Source organism: Myzus persicae, unplaced genomic scaffold, assembly GCF_001856785.1.
Source record: "Myzus persicae strain clone G006 unplaced genomic scaffold, MPER_G0061.0, whole genome shotgun sequence".
Lineage (NCBI taxonomy): Eukaryota > Metazoa > Arthropoda > Insecta > Hemiptera > Aphididae > Myzus > Myzus persicae.
This window is the reverse complement of record NW_019104211.1, coordinates 762,574-786,784: the sequence shown is the minus strand read 5'-3', so window position 1 is coordinate 786,784 and position 24,211 is coordinate 762,574. Positions and strand designations below refer to the sequence as shown.

At 29.0% G+C, this 24,211-nt stretch overlaps 3 protein-coding genes across 15 annotated transcripts; 2 read left to right on the top strand and 1 right to left on the bottom strand.

The window, feature by feature from the left end:
- Positions 1-1,583: 1,583 nt before the first annotated feature.
- LOC111040046 lies at positions 1,584-10,228 on the bottom strand. 11 transcript variants are annotated; one of them, XM_022323739.1, is made up of 8 exons: positions 10,103-10,228; positions 9,856-10,011; positions 7,375-9,090; positions 6,640-6,844; positions 4,300-4,694; positions 3,855-4,038; positions 3,489-3,785; positions 1,869-2,669 (listed from the first exon to the last, which is right to left on the bottom strand). In XM_022323739.1, the coding sequence occupies exons 3-8, from the start codon at positions 7,629-7,631 to the stop codon at positions 1,869-1,871; spliced, it is 2,139 nt and encodes a 712-aa protein (XP_022179431.1). In that variant the 5' UTR covers positions 7,632-9,090; positions 9,856-10,011; positions 10,103-10,228. The 11 variants fall into 11 exon arrangements, with proteins under 11 accessions (XP_022179439.1, XP_022179440.1, XP_022179431.1 ...); XM_022323746.1 differs by having other exon boundaries at positions 7,375-7,664; XM_022323742.1 differs by lacking the exon at positions 9,856-10,011 and having other exon boundaries at positions 7,375-7,664; positions 7,728-9,090.
- Positions 10,026-14,362, top strand: LOC111040048 (uncharacterized protein KIAA1143 homolog). 3 transcript variants are annotated; one of them, XM_022323751.1, is made up of 5 exons: positions 10,026-10,187; positions 10,776-10,955; positions 11,810-11,936; positions 12,080-12,253; positions 14,286-14,362. In XM_022323751.1, the coding sequence occupies exons 2-4, from the start codon at positions 10,848-10,850 to the stop codon at positions 12,235-12,237; spliced, it is 393 nt and encodes a 130-aa protein (XP_022179443.1). In that variant the 5' UTR covers positions 10,026-10,187; positions 10,776-10,847; the 3' UTR covers positions 12,238-12,253; positions 14,286-14,362. The 3 variants fall into 3 exon arrangements, with proteins under 3 accessions (XP_022179443.1, XP_022179441.1, XP_022179444.1); XM_022323749.1 differs by lacking the exon at positions 10,026-10,187 and adding an exon at positions 10,352-10,545; XM_022323752.1 differs by lacking the exon at positions 10,026-10,187 and adding an exon at positions 10,575-10,702.
- Positions 14,363-17,823: 3,461 nt separating this feature from the next.
- On the top strand, positions 17,824-18,564 carry LOC111040040. Its single transcript, XM_022323730.1, has one exon. The coding sequence runs from the start codon at positions 17,824-17,826 to the stop codon at positions 18,562-18,564; it is 741 nt and encodes a 246-aa protein (XP_022179422.1).
- Positions 18,565-24,211: the final 5,647 nt, after the last annotated feature.

Below are 24,211 nucleotides of genomic sequence, written 5' to 3'. Positions count from 1 at the left end.
TATCATAAAAGATGCTGTTAATAAAAATCAAAGCACTTTTAGTGTCCCAAAACGTGATAACAGACACAAAAAAAAAAAATATTAAAAAACACACATCATTGTAAAATCAATACATTCATCGCTCCCCTCAATATCTAATATGATTTACCTTATAAATACATATAAACGAGGCTAAATACTTACATCTTCGTTTGATGAATTTTCGTCAGATTTATTTGAGTAATTTGAATAGCAATACATTATGTTTTTATAATTTAAATAAGTGGTACCTAAATACTTAAATTAAGAATTTTAATGTATATTAGATTTTTTTTAAACATTTACCAGATCAATTACCTATTACAATAAGCTGATTAAATTTTTTACGTAAACATTGAATTTATTATATCATTAATATTTAGTTATTATAATAGTAGGTATTATATAATTTATTATTTTACTTATTAGTAATTTATACTTAATTAACTTTTAAGTCTATACCACGAGTGAGCATTTATTTTTATTTTTAAATAATTGATTGTTCTTAATACTTATTATTTGATTAATTTTTAATTGAAATCATAACAATCAATGGACCATATTATGTGAATTAATGCCATATACCTTAAAATTAGTATTTTGAAAACGTTGTGTGCCTTTATAAATTATAATACAATTATACCTAAAAGTTTGAAGTCCCATGAAATATATTTATAGTGCCAAAAAATAATTGGAATTGTTTTTCTTTGTTTAAACATCTAATATCTCCCTAATTTGTACCTCAATTTTGGATTTAGCGTATTGTGTTTATATTTTCCTAAAATTGTTTTTTGTTTTATTCCCAATTATTAAGAAAAGTTCTAGTCATTTTTAACTTTTGACTTCTCAAGATACATACCAACTAGATTTATTTTCATGCAAACTACAAGATCTACCAAAGGGACTATGAAATAAATAGTTAGGTACTTAATGGTCAATGCTAGTCTGTTAATACTGTAGTACATTTTCTTTCCTATTACCATCTTTAATCTATTAAAGTTAATCAATATTAAATTAATATTAAAATTTAATTGTAGGGCTTAAGCTTGTACATGGTTTGAAGTTCTTTACATTTTAGAAAAGTTATTTTATTTTTACATTTTATAGTAATGATGTTTTATTATTTGTATAATGAAAAATCGGCAATTGCCTATACTTTTTAGTATTATCTATAACCTGATGTAGAATACTTTTCTTCCAGTGTAGTTATATAAATATAAATATAATTATTTATAACCAAGCAGTTTAAGTTTTGATGAGTGAATATGTCAAGTAGCATGAGATTTAAGTACTCAGAAATAAAACCACAGAAAAAAATAGTTAATTAGTTAGAAAAATTAGTTCATTATCCTTTAAGGGTAATATTTCAACCTTGTTAATTCTTTATTTTGTTTCAGACTATAAATTTAAAAATATTAGCAGTTCATTGATAAGACAATTTGCATTCAGTGTATTTTAAAATTATCATTTAAGGATTTTAGTACAACACATTTTTCAAATAGGTACAATGAAAATAACATAGTTAATTGTTAAAAAAATGTAAGCCATTTAAATTATTTAATGATTTATTACTTTATAAATTTAATACGACAATTGTCAAAACAAAAAAAATTCACAAATAACATAGAAAATAAAAATATAAGTAATTAATTAAATTAATAATATATTGATTATAATGTAGAAAAGAGTAATAGTAGGTACATGAATATTGTACAACTTTATTAGTTTAAATAAAATGCAAATCAATTGTTTATAAATTGTATGTAAAATTAAGTTTTGATTAAATTAAACTCTCAGTATCACCAATATCTTTTTTGAATGATCCACTAGAGAGTGGATGATTGCCAAATTTATGTATTGGGTTGGTTTCCATGATGTTGATTTTTTGGATACTCGTTTTTATATCTTTGTGATTGTTGAGAATTAATCCCACGGTTGTGAAATATTTCAAAGTTGTCCTGATGTTGAGAGTCATCTGGTTGGTTTCGCCAACTTGGTTTATAACCACCATATCTATTACTACCTCTGCCATGTGTCCTACTACTGATTGGTTTATTGATAGAGTTGTTTTCTAATGAAACAACATGTAAATCGCCCAATGAACTAAATTTATTATCAAACTTTTTTAGCTTTGTTTCAATACTATCCGAATTATTCAAACTGTTTATTGGCTCAATAGGCGTTTTTACAGGTAATTTAATATTGTTTTCAATTACTTTATGTTGACTTGTTGAAGGTTTTATGTTTATGTCCATATGTTTTTCTAAAAACTTATCCTGATTTATGTGTTTTGAAGCAAAATGGTGCTGACGACTACTCTTAGACTCATTTCCTGACAAATCAACCTTTTGTTTTCGCCAAGATTCATTTTTTCTATTATTATATGGTTTATTATTATGATATCCTCTATTTGAATTGGCTTCATTTTTGGTATGAAAAGTGCTTTTAATATTATCATTATATTGATTATCATAAAAATGTAATTTTGATATTTTATTCAACTGATCCAATGTGTTGTCAATCATTTTTTTTTCTTCTAAAGTCCAGTCCAATGTGTTCTTCTTATTCACTAGTTCTTTTACTTCCTTAAGTAGAACATTTAAAAATTGTTTTGGTCTGAATCCGTTAACTTGGAATAATGGATGAGCAAACTAAAATCAAAAATTATAATTGTATTACTATAACACACAATAGGAACAAAAATTAAACAATTAATTTATATAGACAGTATCAACCTATCTATGCAGAAGTGTCATAAGTGGCATAAGTATCCTCTTTCCATTTTTTTTCATTAATTTGATTCAAGTTGATTTTTTATTTTACATTTTTTAATTATAGACGCATTTTCACAAGGATAACTCTAAGAGGATCCATTTAATGGTGAAATCATCGAAACCCTTGGAATTTTATATCTAAATACATGATTTTTTCATATTATTAATGTATTATAAATTTACAATGAATACCTATACTTTTTTATTGAAATGTAATGTAAACCTACATAATGTTTTTAAACAAAACTGTGTTATTTTCAGTTGATTGCTTATCTCTGTATTATTTATCCCCGGAGAACACCAATGCAGATAATTAATGATGTGATACAAAATTGTATTCTTTGTTTTGACTTTTACCTAATTCTATACATTCAAGAAAAATATTTTAACAAAAAAAAAATTAATATTTAAAAAATGACCTAACTTCTAATTACTGATCATTTAAAATAAAAACCATTTTAGAAATCTCATATCACCATAAATTACATGACATCAATATATTACAATACATCTACATTTTATAAGATATCAAAACTTTAACTATAAGGGGTCTGTGTATTTAACTAATTAAACTGCACATTTAAAATTTCAAAAATGTGTATAGTAATTAATAACTTGAAAACATAGAAATAAGAAGCTTCCTAAAAATTTAAGCATCCCTTGAAGAGTTGATACATAAGAATTTGAATAACTTACAATTAAATGGCGTTTTTTAAATGTATCATCAATATCTTGATCAATGTACATTTTTAGGAAGCGCATCATTTCTTTTGGATTATTTTCAAAATAATTGTAATATATCAATATTTGTGATAAAATAACAAGCCTCCTTTTTGGACTTGGAAAAACATCATACATCATATTTAAAGTCTTTACAAGAGGAAATTTATCAACAGGTTGTAACAGGCACTCTACTTTTATTAACTGCAATGAACTACCAAAATGACCAGCAGCCATTCCGCGAGACAAATGAATTTTTGCCTTTTCATAATTCTGAAATAAAACCAAAAAATTGCATAATTTTTTTTTCTCCCAATAACAATAAATTAACAAATATTGTACTTTTTCGTGTTTTAAATAATATTTGCCTAGTACTTGATCCACACGGCTATTTTCAACATTTGACAGTTTTGTAATTATATTGTCCATCATAGATTTTGATAATAACTCTTTAGGATAATCGATACATGTGAGTAGACAAGAATAAAGTTGTTTTGTATTGTCTTTGGCTAATTCAACTGATTTGCTATAAAAAACCAAACATGCAAATATACAATTGTTTAATTAAAATAAATAAATAAGTAAAATAAAATTAAAAACAAAAGGGATTGTGAACAAAATAACAAAAAAAAAATTATTTGATTGTATAATGATGGTTAAAAATGAATTAATCCCAAAATACAAGTTATTTTTTGAAAAATTATAATTTAGATCAGTTAATGTTATCATTATTTTTTGTAACTCATCAATACCTTTTTGTTGATACTTGTATAGAACAACTACTTACTAGGTTAAATCAGATGAAATCTTATAAAATTTTTTTGATTCAACTTGGTTGTTTTTTAATTTATTAACAAATGCTGCTTCCATATAAAGTTTAGAGGCTTGAATTAAATGCCGAGGATTAGGTTTTGTAGAGCATAACATTTCTGCACCATCCATTTCATCATCCTCCGGCATTTTAAATTGTGAGTAATAACGTCTGACTCGTCCTTTAGCTTTTAACCAAATGATTATCCATTCAGGTTCAGTAGAATGAAGGATACGAGCTCGATCAGCAAATTTTAAAGCAATATCATTTCCTTTTGGTGGATATTCCATAAAAATTCTAGCTTTCACAGCACAAATTGCAGACTTTTCGGCTCGGTTAAAACTATTGATTTGTTTAATATTTCTCAGTAACTAAAAAATAAAAAGGCATTACTTTAATGATTTTAACAAATATAATTTTAACAATTGTCTCATTACATACCATATTAATTAATTGACTTATATGATGTGTACCTAATATATTTTTAAAACTCATGGGTTGTTTAGGATTTAATGTTTGAATTGGATCTATATAATATGATATTTAATAATAATTATTGTGCGGATATTCCATACAAAATAGTTTAATACACAAACTCCACCTTAAGATTAAAAATTATTTTAAGAGGGAGGCTTTGTACCTGAATTGACATAAAATCCTATTTAATTCATAAAAATTCAAAACCCAAAATCTATTTTAGCTAGTATTAATGAAATATAAACACCAAAAAACTAAAGCCAAAATAAAGTATGTATTACAGGTTTGCTATGATTTGAATAGCCTATGTTTTAAAATAATCATAATAAAACACATTTAGGTATTCATACATACTTTTTGTAACTGAAACAGTGATAGAAGAATATAAGCTAGTAATCATAGATAATATCCATGCTAGTGATAGACTATGGGCGGATAAAATTGGGATTTTCCCGGTAGGCCCCTATCAATATTATACTCAGAGGCCCCAATCCCAAAAAACAAAAAAAATAACAATTATATAAAAGTAAATCTTTATAATACTGGCTGGCGCCCTGGCGGCTGTACAGTATTACTCCATTAGGGCCAAGGGGCCTCAGTTTAAACCTATCGATACCCGTATAAATGCAATTGTATTTGTTGTATTTACTATTGTGTTAAAAGTAAATAATGTATACAATGTAAATATAAATAAATATAATCAATGTTCAAATAACAAAAATAAACAACCATAATAATATTTAATTTTTTGATTAAAAAGAGCTAAGTATGTTAAATCTACTATCTACGTTTAAATACCTAAATGTCTTTGTATCGTAATAAATTTGATTTGTTCTATTTTTAAACAATCCGTATAAATGTGAATGTCTAAAATATTATTTTCTCTTACATCAACATTAATAAAAAGTATAAGCTATAAAGTACGCAAGTACAATAATATAATTTACCTATTCTAACTCCATGCTCTATGGTATTATTTAAAAATTCATCAGGTGTTATTACTTTTATTTTACTTTTCCTATTGGCTATTGTGACAGTGGCTTTTTGCTAATTGTGTTTTAATTTATTAAATTATAATATAAATAATAATTATTAATTATGTGTAAACGAAATGTCAAAAGTAGGGCTTCAAAAATAAAAAGAATGGATTCAGATTTGTTAAGTAAATATTCCAACGATAAAACTCAAAAGGTTAAATATTTTTTATATACAATACATAGGTGCTAGGTATATGTGGCCCTAGTAAATATATCCCAGTAAAAAAAATTTACCTATCCGCTCATGGTGATAGTGTTTACCACATAAACCTTATCCTAGTAGACGGATATTAAAAGTGACATAATATTCGATAATAGGTAGTACATTTTCTATATAATTTAATACACTACTACAGTAGTTTATTTAATTCTATGTAAACATAGGTCATAGGAAAAGAAAAAAATTATTATATTTAATTAATCTAGTTAGTCTAATTCAGAATTTTACTGGACTACTTTTAGTTAGTTGATTACATGATTTAATACAGAGTTTAAAAAATATAGCATAATAGTCTTTACATTTCGTCAATACAAGATTATTAAATTAATTAAATTGGTATACACGTAAAATACAAATTATTTAAGCAAATTAGGTACTTTGTAAAAATGTAAAAATAATTGCTGTATGAATATGAATATAATTTTTAATATTTACATTGTATTAATACATTATAGGCTTTTTGTATGCATATATATGATACTGATGATGGTTATTATAATCATGAATAAAAAATTTCCTTATTATAGATTACTCAATATATGTACTTTTTGTACTGTAAAACAAGAAATTATTAAAATTTACCTTTTCTGAATCAATTTTCAATGTTAATGCAATATAAGCATTAGTGGCGTGAGCAATATGGTAGTAAGCATCAGAGTACTGTTCATTAGACTCATCAAATTTACAGGTTTCCATCAATTTAAGAACTCTTTCAATTTCCAAGTATGATTCCTGATAACTTTTGCTAATGTAAAGTTCATAACTAGCTACTAATTGCAAATAAAATCTAAAAAATAAAATAGTTTCACTTTAGATATTTTATCTACATTTATATTTATAAAGTGAAAATAGTTGCATGGCAAACTTCAAATTGTTCAAAGGCAAGCCTAATTTTCTATCCACGCACAAAAAAACCAATAAAGGCTCACAAGTCTATGGCAAGTTTATGTCAAATAAAGAAGCATATCATGAAAATAACAATTAATTAATAGTTTACTATCATATTTTTGTCATATGTTGTCCACTCCCTCAGGGCGGCTGTGTCTCGATTACCCACTTTGCTATGGTCGCTGTGTGCAAACAGTTTGGTTTATAAAATAGTACAGTTTCCTATGCTATATACTATTTAGGCACCTAAAATAAATCATTTACAGCGATTTATAAAATTAATATAGACCAAAGTGAACCCATAGCAAAATTAATTAATTTTGCTTTGTGTGAACCTAAATATTATTCTGATACCTATGAGTTTTTATTTATTATTAAAATAATAACATAGAGGGATTAAGTTTTACATAAGCAATCTCTAACAGTTACCTATTTAAATTGAATTCATCATCTTTGTCCATGATCATTTCTTGTTTTTCGCGAATCTTATCGATGAGGTTCATCATAAGATTTTGATTGACACCTGTTAATTGTTGGATGTCCCATGAAAAAATACTTTCATAATCATTTTCAATTTTTCTTAGCTGCATACGAATGCTGTCTTCCAATCCGAGTTCATTCCAGTGATTATCGTTGAAAGACAAAGCACCCATTGCATCAGACAATTGATCGACACAACCGGCCATTTTTCAGTGTAATTTTTTTTAAACACAAGTTTACTAAATTTATAACAACAAAATATTATTATAGTGCATTCGTTTGACATAATATTAAACAATTACGGCAGTGAGTGGCTCTGATCAAATGATAAATGTAACGTTTTCAAAAATTCAAAACTACCAAACAGCAGGGGTTAAAGTGGGGAAACGCAGGACTCGGTTCCCCTACCTCTAACGGCGGTTAAAAAGTGTCCCCTTTAACAAATTAGGATTTTATACATTATACATTATACATAAAATTAATAATTATACATGGAACGCTTAAAACTATGTGGAGATATTAGTCCCCTCCAGATTTTTTTCCCACTTAAAACCCTGCCAAACAGTAGCATACTCACTCGCAAAATTCGCAAAAATTCAATCAAGAGCTCGCAACAAATACTTCTAGGAATCACGGAAAAATAAAAATAATAAACAACAAAAAGAACAATAAGGTACAACCACAGAATAAAGTACAATGTTCAACCGCCGACCTTTCGTATCAGTGGTTTCTGGTACAATATTTTGTGAGACTATGGAAATGTGTCGTGTGTGCAGTACTGCAGTGTGCCTACAACTGCAGTAAGTGGGATTATACTGTCAAATATCTCAATACTAAATTGCATGAACTCGTCGCGACGTTGCGGCAGAACCGCAGGCATAACATAATAAATTTATTTGAATTTGAACGGATGATAAATTGATAATTGATAGTACCTATGCAATTTTACTGGCGTAAGTAGAGTTAAGGTCTAGGCTCTAGGGCAGCCATGTCAAACTCAAAATATTAACTGGGCCAAACATATTAAATAGAACACTATGCACATACGTATTTATCGAATAAAAATATTATATTATAATAATATAAAAAGTCAGATGAAAAAAAGTTAGAAGTATTTGAGAGAAAGATATTGAGAAAGATATTTGGCCCAAACAAAAACAATGAAGGAGAATATGAAATACGTAGCAATAAAAATTTAGAGGAATTATATAACGAACCCAATATTACTGGGATCTTGAAAAGCGCACGAATAGGATGGGCTGGGCATGTATGGAGATCAAAAGGACTAATCGGACAAATAACCGCATGGAAACCAAACGCAAAGAGGCCCAGAGGACGTCCTAGACAGAGATGGGTTGATAGAATAAAAGAAGACCTAAAGATGTTGGGAATAAGGAATGCCGAAGAAACGGCACAAAACAGAGAAGAATGGAGACAGTATGTTGTTGCGGCAATGGACCTAAAAGGCCTGTAAAAAGCCAAAGAAGAAGAAGAATAATATAAAATATTATATAATACTGGTTCGTTTTTACTTGATTTATACGCCATGCAAGTTGAGAAATATGTTAAATCTTCATTTTGTAATTGTATTTTCAATAGATTAAGGGACTGGACTCTAGGAACTTCATGTTCTAAAAAACCTTCAACAATTCATGCGTTTATACCCTAAAAATGTATCATATTATAATATGTTTAATAATATGCAAGTATGCTTAAATATGCTCTTAAAAATATTTTGTTTTCTCATTAAAAAACCAGAAAATTAAAATTAACATACATTTATGTATGGTATTTACTTTTATTTATTAGTTCTTCTTCTTTTTTAAGTTTGCCACTAAACAAAGCAAAAATTGCATATTTTGTAAATGCATACGTAGGACACGTGCATTTTTATGCGTACCTACGTCAATTAACTAAACAATAATTTTTTGTTAAAATCTCAATAAAGGACAACAAACACCTACTGCGTTAATGATTAAATAAGAACCAAATTATTTAATATTTAACTCTTATCTATATTCTATATGGACAATTGCGTTGTGTGACTTAATTTTATTGAATGTAAATGGGCGACAATTGTTCACCAATAAATGTTGGTAAAATAATATTTAATCGATTTCTAGAAATTTCTTGTTAAATATTGCGTACCTAATACGTGAAAAATGTACTTAAAATACTAATACAACCAAATATGCATTTTGATATGAATAAGTGTTAAACACGCAAAATAAAAAAAAAATGCTGTAACGGTCTACACTCCTTGTAATAAGAAAAAAAATTCCTGCAAAAGTGCTTAAAAAATTTGGAAACGCTATAACATTAATAACTGTTTGTAATTTTTGTATAATTGTATACCTACTTAAGGAAATTACAGATAACATTGTTGCACGTTTACTATTGGTAAATGGTTACTTAATATTAATTAATCACCTCTAATGTTGTCTCCTGAGAATGTGGGAAGCCACCGCCGACATGGGACGTATGGGAGGGGCAGCCGTATAGCCCGTATCCCAATATATTGTATGTATATAGTATATAGTAATACAGTTTGTCAGTTGTATATTATTAGGATACGTATACCTATTACTATAAGCAATTATTGTATATTATTATTGTTATTACTATTATATAGGTATTATATTCGCCTGTTGCGCACGGGCATTTGGTAGTATCTTACCTATGGGCGCCGCGATCTTAATTCTTGTTCATAGACTGAGGTCTGAAACCGGGCATGGTACACTGCTTGATAATATATTATATTAGTAAGTTAAAGTATTTTTATATTATCTATAGGTTCACTCCAGAGCATGATTTAATATTTTAATACAAGGCATAATAAATTGTAGTTCGTGATGATAATGTTATCAATGATAACTTATCAAATATCAATAATAACTTAACATCCTCATTCCTAACAGCTCACGGTTTGACTGGTTTGAGTCGTTTAAGATATTTAAGTTTCCATCTTAAACCGTAATCTTGCTTCATGAATAATATAAATTTATTATAGCAATACGAATTTAAGAATACTACCAATCCTATTCAGATTTACAGTTATTTTATTAATTATTAGTTATTACACAGTGTCACAGTTCTAATACAGTAGTTATTATTGTAAATGTTAGTATGTTATACTGTTATTTGATTTACTATTGTGGTTATGTTCCTATTTAAATCTTAATAATCCATTTCAGATAAAATATTTAACTGTTACTTTTCATTAATTAAACTCGAGTAATAAATTATTAACAGATTTGTACTTGTGTTCTGTCCTCTGGTAGGCGTATATGTTCCACGTTTTTGAATTGAAAAGTTCAATTTAATAACACTTACCAACGTTGTTTGTTTAGAAGCTATTTGTGATCAAAATAAGGAATTCGAGTACCTCATCATATTTTCTATATTAACAAAATTTGTTTGAAATGTCAAAAAGAAATAAGATTTCGTATATCAAACCACGAGAACCATCATTTTTGACAAAATTAAAACAAGAAGCCAACTATAAAGAAGGACCTACAGTTGATACGAAAGTGGGTATTATTATTATTATTTGTTACTTAAAACTAAATATTTCAAAGTACATAATGAAGTTTAGGTGTATTTTTATAAAGAAAAACTTATTAATCATATGAAATAATAGTTTTTATTAGTAGTACCATTAATTATAAGTACCATAAAATGGGGTTACTCTAAAGGTTATCCCATTTTACAGAATGAACTATTTTTTTCAAATATTTCTTAAAACTATTAATCAAACATTTTTTTTAATGTTCAATACAGCCAAAGATAGTGACAAGCTCCTCAAAATTATATTTGTCATTTTTTAGCTGGTGGAACACTGGACACCTATATCAATTCATAGAAAATTGATTGCATCATTTTAGCTGTTGACCCTGCACTACATTTCATATTATTTTTTTAAGTTTTGATGCTAAACATTAATATTGAACACATTTTAACAAGAAAAATTAACAAATCCCAATTAATGTAAAATAATAATAAAATAAAAAGAAAAGTTGTATCAACCAATGCAATTTTTTTTTTTCAAAATACCTTCCTATAATATTCTGTAACAATGTTCTCAATTCTCATGATATTTCTACCATAAAAATTCAATATACATTAAAAACTGTTTGGTGCGAATTTACCCTGTAAGTCCAGAGCATAGAGTAATATTACTATATTACTATATTACTCTATGGTCCAGAGTTACCCCCATTTTATAGTAGGTACTACCTACTAAATTAACACCTACCTAATTTATTAATTTTTTTTTATATTTTAAAATTTAATATAATAACTATCAATATGTAAGATTAACAAATAATAATCTACATAATATACTTAAAATATTTCAACAGTGTCATATTTTATTTGTTTTTAGAAAATTGAACTTCCAACTTATGAAGATGACGAATCATATGATGATGACAACCCTACTGTAGTTGTATTAACTGAAGGAGATTTAACTTCTGAAGAAGCGTCCAAAGAGACATTAGCCAAAGAACAAGGTATAAAATGTTTGAAATATACATTTTGTATATTTTAAATAGGTACTCATTTAATTGATAAATTATTTTTCTTTTCAATATCTACAAAATCTAAATAGTAAATATTTTAAAACATTTAAATACATTATGGATATATTTTTCAGAAGAAAACAGTAAACCAGCAGATTTATCTAAGCGTATAATCTTCAAACGTCCAGCTAAAACTACACCACAATCTGAAGAAAAGCATAGAGTGAATAAAAAGAAAAAACGAACAGAAAAATTAGTTTTATCTTTTGATGACGAAGAAGAGTATTCTTAAAACTGATTTGCTTATGGTAAACATTTTACTCAGTTTTTCAAATGGTGGTATAAACCTTTTTTAGAGTTGCTGCTACACACGGTCCTCTTATTTGTGCCTATGAATAAGTCCCCATTAATTTTATACAAAAATGTATCATTGATAATCCGGGGTTCAGTACTTATAACATTTAAAAAACACTAAAATATGCACTTATATATGACCCAATAAACTTAAAAATGAAAAAAAAACGCTTAAAAAATCATTATAAAAGGATTTATTTCATATAAATATAAAAAAAACTTTGCAGTTTAAATCAGATTAATTCCAAACTCATCTCAACCTATTGTCTGTATGGTACACCGATTGGCGCATTAAACCTAATCCCACTAAGTCAGTACACACAACATTCACTTTATGTAACTCCATTTGTCCAAATGTCTATTTAAATAACATACTTATTCCCACAACTGACTCAGTTAGATATCTTGGACTTAACTTGGATAAGCGCCTCACCTGGAATAGCCATATCCGTATAAAACGACTTGCTTTAAACGCCCGTATTCGCAGACTACGAACGCTACTCACAAATAACAAACACTCCAGTTTAAAAATTAAAGTTCTTATGTATAAAACATTACTCAAACCTCTATGGACATATGGTCTCCAACTATGGGGTACAGCAAAAACGTCCAACACAAACAAAATTCAGCAATTTCAGAATATTGCTCTTCGAAAAATTACTAATGCTCCACCCTTTGTTTCGAATTACACTATACATAATGACCTGTCAATAAAAACTGTGACAGAAGAAGCTATACGTTTCTACAAAATCTTTCATGCCCGGCTGCAAACACACCATAACCCACTCATTAAAAACCTATCCATCCAAACATTACCTGGCAACCCCAGGCGTCGATTAAAAAGGAGATGGTGCCGTGATTTGTTAGGGAACTAATATCAAATATAAAAATTATAAAAATAAAAAATAAAAAAAAAAAAAAAATATATAGCTAGTTTCATACAACCTCCAGTTAAGTGCCATTAGTGGGTGGCTTCTTACTCAAGTACTCATGTATTATATTTTAACTCTTATCAAATATGCTAATTGTGCAAAATTGTACAGATTGTATATATATTGTGTAAAAAAAAAAAAAAATCAGATTAATGAATTTTAAAAAATAAAATAAAATCTCTTAAAAATTGGGTTTTGAATGTTCTAAAAAAAAAAAATACTCATTTATATAATTATATATAATATAGGTAAATGTTTCCTAACATTTTTGTTGTTAATAAAATGTTAACCTCCGTGATTGCATTGAACTTAAGGTGTTTTTGAATGTTTTCAAACAGGAAGGTTTTCGTAATTAATCGTTCAAAATTTTAATTAATATATTTTTAACAATAATATTATCCATAAATCGTTAGAAATTGTTGAATATACCTCAGTATAGCAAAAAAAAAAACCTCTAAAATATTCAGAATCAACAAAATATACAAAAATTAGCAAAATAAAATTTCACACATCACCTATGATAGATATGCAAATGCTATAGGTCCCTAACCCTGTTGATAATATATCATAAGATAAATTAAATTTATTCCCAACTTCCAAGTATGAAGTCATGGCAAAATCGTTTGATACTTATTTATTACTTATTTGTCAATTTGCCAATTTATGTTCCTGAAATATTTTTAATTTCTTTTATTAATAATTATTATTATTCATTACCTATGTTATATTAATTCTTAAATAATTGATTTCATAACAATCTTTACACACACTTCAAAATTAAATCAAATGTTTTTTCGTTTAATTGAATGATTAGTATTTATTTAATAAACTATAAATACTTTTTTCGATAATTATGTTTTGAAGCACTTTACACAATACTTTTCGAATATTGATCTGAGTTAAGTTATTATTTTCTATTTTCAAATTGAAAATAGTAACTATCATAATTATTTATTAATAATTTAATATAAATATAGAACTACATTTTTTAAATATTTATTATTTAATTTATTAACGTAATTATTTAAATGAAAATGACATAACAATTTTTTAGGATACTACAAAATTACTTTTCGTTTATCAAGACATGGTTGAGTGATAAGTTGATTGCAACGATGACTTTTCCAAATAAACATCCATCTATTTATATTGTATGTAATATAGATTTATTTTAATAAAACATGTACATATATAATGTTAATACAATTTTATGATAAATTATGATGATTCATTTGATTTCAAATGAATTTTATAAGCTTACATAGTCTCTAAAATGGCAATTATATTCAGTAAAATATTTAAGGGTAAATTTATTTTTAGTTTATTTTAATTTGTTATGTAATTCAAAAATGTTAACTGCTATATTATTATAAAATCTATCTCAATTAATATAATTATCAAACAATAATAAACAATATTATTTCTATGAATTGTGAATTTTTATTTTTATCGATTAATGATGTATTATACCTATTGCCTAAAACTTGTTTTAATATTTTTAATTTTTATAATGTTTTACAAGCATGTAATGATTACCATTATCATTGTAACTTATGAATAGTAATGAGTAAATTAGCATTAATACAAAGCTATGAATTTAATGCATTAAAAACCTTTAATACTGCACTTAAAATCTTTAAAAATGCTTAATAACCATACTACTAGTTAATATTTATTGAGTATGATGTGTATTTGGAACATGTAAAATATTTATTAGACAAAAATCAAAAAATAATGCTTAAGATGTGTAAAAAATGTTTTGATTGACTGAATTATTAAAAGCATTTGAAAAAATTATCTCAAAAGGCCAAGTCTTAACCTAATAAATCAAAATTTCAAGAAATAGCCAAATACATTTCAAAATTAAATTTAATGGTACCTAATTCAAACTTTGTATTAAAAAATCTATATTTTACAGTATCTATACTTTCTGATCCAACAAGTTCAGCATCTAGCGATCAAACATTTTCTGCAATGGGTCAATAAATAATTATATAAGCTCAACTATATTACCAAATAGATAATGTTAATAATGTAGCATAATGTTTATTATAGCTATTGATATTGAAAGACATTTATCAAATTTTCTAAACATAAAAGAAATTTAAAAAAAATTTACTTGTATTGAGTGGGAGGGTTAAACCGTAATTATTAGTGTATTATTATAATGTTACCAACATAAATTCTTTAACTTTCACTTGTATTTTTAGAAAATTTAATTAAAAACATAAATTTGTAACTAAAATAATAAATGTCAATAGTTTAATATTTAATTCCTCTTTTTATGATTCGTGTTATACAAATAGTATAATAAAATCAATGTAACTTGTTTTTTTTTTTTTTGGAGCTTACTTTACTTAATTTATTCTAAAAAGCTAGGGTTGAAGTCCCCCAACTTTAAGGTCTAGTAACGCATATGGCTAGTAGGTGATAATTTAATATAAGCTATACTATTTTGGTAATAACTACGAAAGGTAGTATCACATATGACAGCGAATGCGCCTTTATCGAGGCATTGGTGGTACAGTGTGAGAGTGTATCGTGTATGAAACATAATACTAGCATCTGAACAATTTCAAGTTCGTCACTCCACTCCTACCTACATATGGCTACATCGTGCAATTTATTTCATGTTGACGCCTGCGTGCAACGGCATAAAGCTTAGACCCAAGAAATAATTTATGAACAATTAATAAAACAATGATCATTGTCATCCGTCCAAGTGCCGGTGACGATGCAGCACAAGTTGGAGCCACAGTAATAAGTCGCGATGAGCTTGCTAAATGAATACGTATGTGACAATTGCGACGTCTGTGCGAGGATAACGACCGCGACGATAATATAGTTTATATTTTAGGTACCTACCTATTATTATTAAATAGCTCGAAAGTTGTTGAATGCATATTTTTAAATTTCATCTGTGTTTAACTCATTTATTGTCAGTTCATGTAAGTTCACATGAACTTTTTAATTTATGACTTTTTTTAGTGCAATTTTGGCTTGTTTTGGTTATACCAAGTATCAAATATATCAATATCGGTTTGTTTATAGGTACTACACATTTGTACGTATAATAGAGATCTGAATTTTTGATAAAGTAAAAATAACAATAAAAAATACAATTATCAACAACAATAAAATTAGCTAAGTACACGGTATACTTTCACACTAGAAATTTTCATATTTTTAAAAATTTTTTTTGTATAATTGTTCGTATATAAGTATGTTTTTTAAATTATTCTAATAACCTATGCCTACATAATATATATTTTGTAATGATTCTGTGCAGTGGCCCAAATTTTATGAGCAGGGGGCACTTGCTTCCCCATCCTTCAAAAAATAATAATTGGTGATAAATATGCCTGATCCTATAGTAGCTCATGGGTCGGAAATTAGTTTCTAAGGGGTACAAAAGATTTGAAAAAATACAATTTGGTGATCCGTTTATTTTTTCTCGACCGTCTAGATTCGGATCGCCAACTATTGCCAATCCCCGTAGTAACTACTAACTCATAGAGGTTATAATGTTATATCTTATACATACTTGTACTTTATGGTTTATGCTATAGTTATTCATTTTATTGTAAACTTAACTTTTTATGATTAACTCGTCAATTGTATCCACCCAAGCACATAAACCAGACTGATAATCTATAAATGATTTTTTTTCAACTTGTACGCATTTTTAATTTTTTGAATAGGTTCTTCCCTATAAATAAAAATAAAAATAGATCAATTTTTGATATTCTTACGGAAATATCGTGTAGTTGGGTGATTATACATTTTCTAAGTATTTTTAATCCAAATACTTCTGACTCCTAAATGCATACATAAATATATAATTTATACAACCAATATTGTTAATAATTATATCGATATAACTAATAAGTATTATTGTTAAGATATTTTATTTGTAAAATAGAATTATGAAATTTGTAATTATAATCGGTGACGACGACCGTCGTATGTATCAATATTTATACTAAGCACAACAGTTAGAATTATTTGACAATTATTAATGCTGTTGTGGTGCGTAATAATTGTTAAACAAAAGTCACTGTTTTTGTAAGGTCGACACGAAAGTTTTTGTTCGCCGCGGCTGTCCCTGGCGGCTGGCACATACAATACACGCATAATTAATTATTATTATACGTACCTACCTACGGCCCATGTGTTATCGTTTCTATCACCGCAACACTGTTTAGTAATATTATTAGGCACGATGACTACGAACGGGCTGTGCGAAAAGCGTAATTAGTTTCGCGAAAACAGACTTGGCATTCAACGAGGTTGTTCAGCGGTGGCTCAGTCCGCGCCGGGCAAAATGAGTTATAAAAATAAACGCGGCGGCGGGGTCGATCGACACATGTATAGGTAACCAAATCACCGTCGTCGTCATTATGCTTTATTGGTATCAACCAATAGGTATCGTTATATTATATTATTATCTCATCGTTTTATTGTCGTTGTAAAATTATAACATCGTTATTTTTCACCGCTGTCGTAATACTGTGCTGCAGTTGTACACAACTCCGGCCTCTGCAGCTACCGCGACCTACTGCATTCGATCGCCGCTCACCGTTCCAACGATCATGACGGCCGACGTGCGGCGCCGATGCCGAGGAAGTGATCGTTACCGTCTGAGGACGACCGCCGCATCCGCCGTTGTCATCGTCGCCGCCGTCATTGCAGCGGTTTCCGTCGCGGCGGCACGCGCCACCACCTTTGAGGGCGGCGAGACGGCCACAGAGCCGGCCGACGACACGGTGTACATGACCCAGGAGGTGGCCGCGTGGAACGCGACGGCCGCGGCAGCTGGTGATTACGAGTACGACGATTACGATTCGACCACCGCGGACGCCCTGCAGATGCCCAGTGGCCGCTATTCGCCGAAACCGGAGACGACTGTTGCACCACGCGTGGACGCCAGCACAGTGGTGCCCGCTGCCACCATCACCGTACAGGTGCCTGCCGCCACCGTCACGGAAGAACCCGTCACCAACACCACCGCCGCTACCACCACTACTGCCGCCATTACCGCTGCCGACGCAAAGGCCGTCTACTCTACCACGACCTCGGTGGTCCGGCCGTCCACGTCCGTGACCACGGTCGTTACAGCCACCGATGCCACAACATTCCCGACGGCCACCACCGAATCAGGGGCGTTGATGAAGATCGCCAGTCCACTAGGCTATGGAGTGACGAACGTCACCACTGTCGCCACTACGCCCCCACCGACGACTCCGAATTCTTCGGCGCCGCTGGTGCAGTGTTGGCGGTGGACTGCAGCCCTGTTGCTGTCACTAGCTCTCGTCACTACCGTTGTGTCATAACAACGACTGCAGCAGTATAGGTTTTCGAGTAGCAAAACGCTACAACTATATTTTAATAGAAGGTATGAAAACTCCATAAGCGTAAATACATGGTTACAATTATTTGGGAAGGAGGAGGAGGGGTAGAAATATAAATGAACGCGTATTTACATAGGCGCCTATACGAAGTTAAGCTAAGAAATATTTCGGATGAAGTGTCAAAGTCTCCCCAAATGTACGCCTATGGAAGACTCGTAATCCGCCTCGCATCAATCGTCGCGAATAGTGATTTAATAAATAATATAGATGAATCGTTTATTTGCTTCACATTATAAAGTCAGTATATATATTGTATACCTATTATTTTAAGTTAAATTTATAAAGTTCGAACGGCCGTCCTTATAACTTTCCGAATTCAATACATTTTTCGTTATGCTGATCTTAAGACTTTTTTTTTTGTTTGGATAGGTAGGTACCCTTAAAACGAGACGTCAACTTGTCAACTGAATACTATTTTTCTGTTTCAAAAATTACAAATCCCTTCGCAGTTCGTGCTAAATAACCAGGTGCGTTGAGTCCAATATTATTATTTCTGCACTTTCGATGTCATGAAAATGATTCACCCTCTCAAGGTTAGGTCGATTAAATATCTTATCAAGATTTTTACTTTTTCACTAAATTGTCGACTGCCGTACCTACCTACCTACCTATAGAGTAGTATTTGTTCCAATATCGTGTTTTAATCATTTTATTAATTTCAAACTAACTGCTCAAACTGCATCTGTTTGGTTTTATTATTTTATATAAATCGATATACTAAAGAATAAAGATCAATTTTATTGTTCTGATCGCTTGAAATAAAAATTTTAGTATGTGCCTACCTAAGTCCTTATATATTTTGTCAATTGCTATTACCTGTACTGCCTCTTCTATTAAAAAAAATCGAATGTAATGTATATTTTACAGCAATATCATACGATATTTTTTTATATGCTTGGATCGCCTTTAGCCAAAACGTGAGACTTTTTACATCCCTAGCCAAAAGTATAAGAAGTTACAACATATTTTTCGCTCGACCTGCAGAACTCCCCTCCTTTAAATCTATCCAAGTACACATACATAATTTATACGTATCCTTTGATTTTTTTTATAATTGGCATAGCATTGTTCGACGAAATTGAATTCTTACCAAAACATCGATCTTGTTGTATTATAAATTATGTAATTTATTTAACTGTAATATTAAATAATATGTTAATGTGTTTTTGTAATAAGTAAACCAATGTATATAATATAGCTGTAAAATAGACAGTGATTATATTTTTGTGAATTTTGCAAGTAAACTGGAAAAAAGATTATTTTATTTAAAAAAGTTAATTTATTTTTTGGCATTCCTACCTGTAACGACCTACGCGGCTACGCCATATAAATAAATATATAATAAATATATAATACAACAAAATAATAATATCCTTACGTTTAAGCTTGACTATTTTTATTTAATGAACAAATTTAATCTGCAAATTTGTTTACAAATTGCGTGGCATTCTTACTGAATATTTACAAAAAAGATTAATTTAGAAAATAATTTGTTTTCTTAGAATCGTAGTAGGTACCTATATCAATTTGCATATTTTAGTGAACATCATAATTCATAGTAGCTTATATTGATTAGCTATTATTTCCACTCGATAAATTCAAATAGAATTAAAAATAGCTGTTGAGCTATTTATATTTAAATAAATATAAAATATATAGTTAATAGTTATTAGTTAGGACAGATATCCCATAGTTAGTATTTATAACAGATTGTAATTAAAATCATTTCTAAAATAAGTATATATGTAGGTACACTTTAATTTGAAATTAAAATAATATTTTATTTCAAGTTTTAAGATTTATAAGAACGAATAATTTGTTTTCCTTATTATATTTAATATCGGAATAATAATTCAGACAATGGCTCATGCGTTTACGTTTATACGCTTACACTTTATTGTTTAAATATTGCATTACCTACTTCAATTCCATTTAGTATTTTTTATATAATTATTTACATTCAATTCAAAACTTAAAAAACATTTTGATGTCTTGTTTTTTCATCATAAAGTTTTTTTAGCATAATGGAATTATATAATATTTCGTGAATCAAATTTATGAAATAACCGAATAAATGCTTATTTTTCGAGTTTTTTGTTTGATGAAATAATAAATAAATTACATAATAAGGAAATCTAATTAGAGTTATGCAACTATATGAATATATTAAAAATATTATTGTATTCTAAGGAAGTGACATTTTGTATTGCTTGGTTTTAAAAACCTACCCCAAAGAAATGAGTACTTTTACCTATAAATATATTTTTATACAACGATTTTGTGAAGGAATAAAACAATTTTTGTTTAAAAGTTAAAACTATATTGTATATTAAGCTTCATACTAATTTATTCTGAAATATGAGTATCTTGTGTGTCTTAATTCATAACAAAAAAATTTTTTTGATGTAATAATGTCTCTTGCAATTGTATGACAAATTGTTTAAAATGTTTTGTCATTGCAGCGTTGACAATAATATTGACAACTACTCTAAACGTAGCACATATATTTTAAATATAACAATATTGTGTTTCCATTATTATTTATTTGCGCAGATATGAATTAATTATTAAATAAGAACACTTTTGCAGAAACTAGAAAGACAAATTTCCCTATTGAGAACTTCCCCATTAGTAATTACTAATTGGATTCTTTTATAATATTGGCTTCATGCTTAATCGAGCTCTAATAACTTAACGACGGTTCTGCTTACAACCGTGGTAAGTACCTATTAAATTGATCGAAGAAGATCCGGCACTGATCAATATATGTATTTATATAAATTTCATGGAACTAATTTCATTAATGGCGTATTGCGTTTGTAACGTGGACACAAATACTATTAAGACGTGTACCTATACTGCTATATACTCACGATAGATGGTCGAAATGATTGTGGTAGTGAGCTGTACCCAACTACTCAACATTGACTTGGAAGACTTGGGATACGTTTTCCAAAGAACAGGAGAGAATACTTCAAGATTTTTTTTTATTGTTTTTAATAGTTATTAGTCTCATAATAATAATAATATTCAGGGTGTAACAAAATTAATATCTGAGCCTTAAAGTCCAAAGATGTGATTATTGTAAAAACTTCAACTCACAAGTCATAACTATACAACCCATATCCCAAACCCTCTCCAAAATATCGGTATAGCGCTGTAGTGACAGTTTTGTTTAAGAAATACAGCAACTATTCTCAAGGTAAATTCTTCCAAATTTTGAGATATTTTCATTTTTCATATTGGTGGTTGTTGAATACACACGACACACCACTTTGAACCCGAAAAAAGAAGCCACACTGAGTAACTTAATGTGACTCCGCCGGGAGTGACAGTTAGTTATGCTTAGAGATTCTTTTCAGGTACCTGTGGTTTCGAGACCATATTTTCTGCAGTTAGCGCACCAGAATTTCGACGAGGAGATAAGACTCGCCACTCGGGGATGGTCATCTCGGAGTTCACAGCCACCTTCTAAGCGTATTAGAGATCGATAAATATTTCTGTTCAGGGATTATCTTCAGTGACAAAGCGACATTTTACGTTTGTGGGAATGTCAATCTTCCCGATGTAATCATTATCATGATGCTAATTTAACTATATATACAAGTGCTTGGTAACAACATATTTTTTATATTTAGTACATTACGTTCATTGTGTAAGATACACACTTATATTATAATAAATAATAATATGAGTATATATCGCTCATATTTATCGCTCCGCTCTGAATCTAAAATAACAATCATTTTCTTTTATAAAAAAAAATTTGTACGATGTTTCTAATATTAGTAATATATTCTCTAAACGTTTATAATTTGTAAGTTTTAACCATTAGTAGGTATATCGTACAAGTGTTGATGATATACTAAGTATAACCTACTATTCCTCTCGCTTTTGCGTGCAAGTGACTTCCTAATTTTTAATTCGTATCTTTGACATAAGTAAAATAAGGTTTAAATAAATTGTTTAGTTTTAATTATAAAATTTTATAAAATTGTATAATTTTTAAAAATTATAATTAATCTGCATTGACACCTTAACTTTTGAAATTTGAAAACTGTTGTTATAAGTTTTAACATATACTAGCGCTTAAGTGTTAAACCAATTTATTTTTGTCATAAATTTGAACATATTATTATACTATTGTACAGAGTATACTGTATTGTACTATTGTTTGTATACATTTCAACATTTAAATGATCAAGCATAGGTGTATACAATATAAATATATAAAGTATATTAAAAATATTTATTTATAATGTGAATTATTTATTTGAAAATCAAAATACTTAATGAGAATTTAGTAAAGAAAATTATGGATAAGAAGAAGACAAAACTATTGGAAATTAGAACGAGTGAATGATAATTCGGCCGGTCAATACCAGGCAATAAAAAGGTCGCATTACGTAGTTTAAAAAATATATATAATATTTAGCGAAATTTCGATAACTCAGCCTCTGAGTACCTACTGTCGTACAGTAATAGTATATACCTACCTAATTCGAGCTTACGACCATGTAAATCCCAACGGACAGCAGAAGCGAAGTATATTAAATTTGCATACGAGGAAATTACGACGAACGTCGACGACCACTGCGCGTTGCTGTTATTTATTCATTATTTTTTTCGACAAGATGTACCCAGACAATTAGCGACGGCTTCCGGAGACGCATAATACATACCTATACCATACACATGTACCTACGTATAAATGCAATTATATGAAGTCACATCGTTAAGATGCTTGCGTCGTGTTTCCATCTAATGAATAGCGAGATACCGATCGTGCGAAATCCGGATTGATCTCATAGGTATATTATTATAATATAATAAAACAATGAGACTGTCTATACCTGCCTATAACTAATTTGAGAACGAAAATAAAACCGGCAACTCGTCTCCGTATAAAATACAATAGGCTTATACATTATAATAATGTATGCACTTGTATGCATTATCTTAGATGTGTGTGTGTGTGTGTGTGTGTGTGTGTGTGTGGGTGTGTGCGCGTGTTGTAAGTGAATATAACATGCATTACATATTATCCCTATACGCATTTAATTAAAACTGTTATATAATGTAAGTACTCACTTGATTTAATTTTCAAACGTACCTACGCCGACTACTGAGACGATTGCGGGTAAATAAGTTGTGACGTGTACGAATATCGACGAATAAAAAAAATACCAATAATCGACGTCGGCATGTTAGGCACGCAACTATTCACAATATTACGTGTGTATTTCCCTTCGACTTGTACGCCCAACTCTTTGGTTCATCGTTTACCTATACCTACACTATTTTGAACGATGATCTATTACATATTTCGGACGGACCACGGACGAACGAATAATAGTAATATTAAGAGGCCGTTCTGTTAGCAAAATTCGACCGCAAAAACATGCTTTCGTACTTCCCATTGTTCTCAGGTCTGGTTACTCGTAGAAATATTATAGTAGTAGATAATTCTTATGCGGGCCATAGTTTGAGCCATACTTTGAGCACATTCACATGGGTACCTAATACCTGTACAATACAACTCATTATTGCGCACAATTTTAAGAACAAT

What these genes read in the sequence shown, in the direction of transcription:
- LOC111040040 (XM_022323730.1), top strand. Translation starts at nt 17,824, where the DNA reads ATGACGGCCGACGTGCGGCGCCGATGCCGAGGAAGTGATCGTTACCGT.
- LOC111040048 (XM_022323751.1), top strand. Translation starts at nt 10,848, where the DNA reads ATGTCAAAAAGAAATAAGATTTCGTATATCAAACCACGAGAACCATCA. An exon ending in GACCTACAGTTGATACGAAA is followed by an intron (nt 10,956 to 11,809) that starts GTGGGTATTATT and finishes ATTTGTTTTTAG; the next exon opens with AAAATTGAACTTCCAACTTA. An exon ending in GACATTAGCCAAAGAACAAG is followed by an intron (nt 11,937 to 12,079) that starts GTATAAAATGTT and finishes TATATTTTTCAG; the next exon opens with AAGAAAACAGTAAACCAGCA.
- LOC111040046 (XM_022323739.1), bottom strand. Translation starts at nt 7,631, where the DNA reads ATGGCCGGTTGTGTCGATCAATTGTCTGATGCAATGGGTGCTTTGTCT. An exon ending in TGAAAATTGATTCAGAAAAG is followed by an intron (nt 4,695 to 6,639) that starts GTAAATTTTAAT and finishes TTTATTTTTTAG; the next exon opens with TTACTGAGAAATATTAAACA. An exon ending in TTAAAAAACGCCATTTAATT is followed by an intron (nt 2,670 to 3,488) that starts GTAAGTTATTCA and finishes TTTTGATTTTAG; the next exon opens with TTTGCTCATCCATTATTCCA.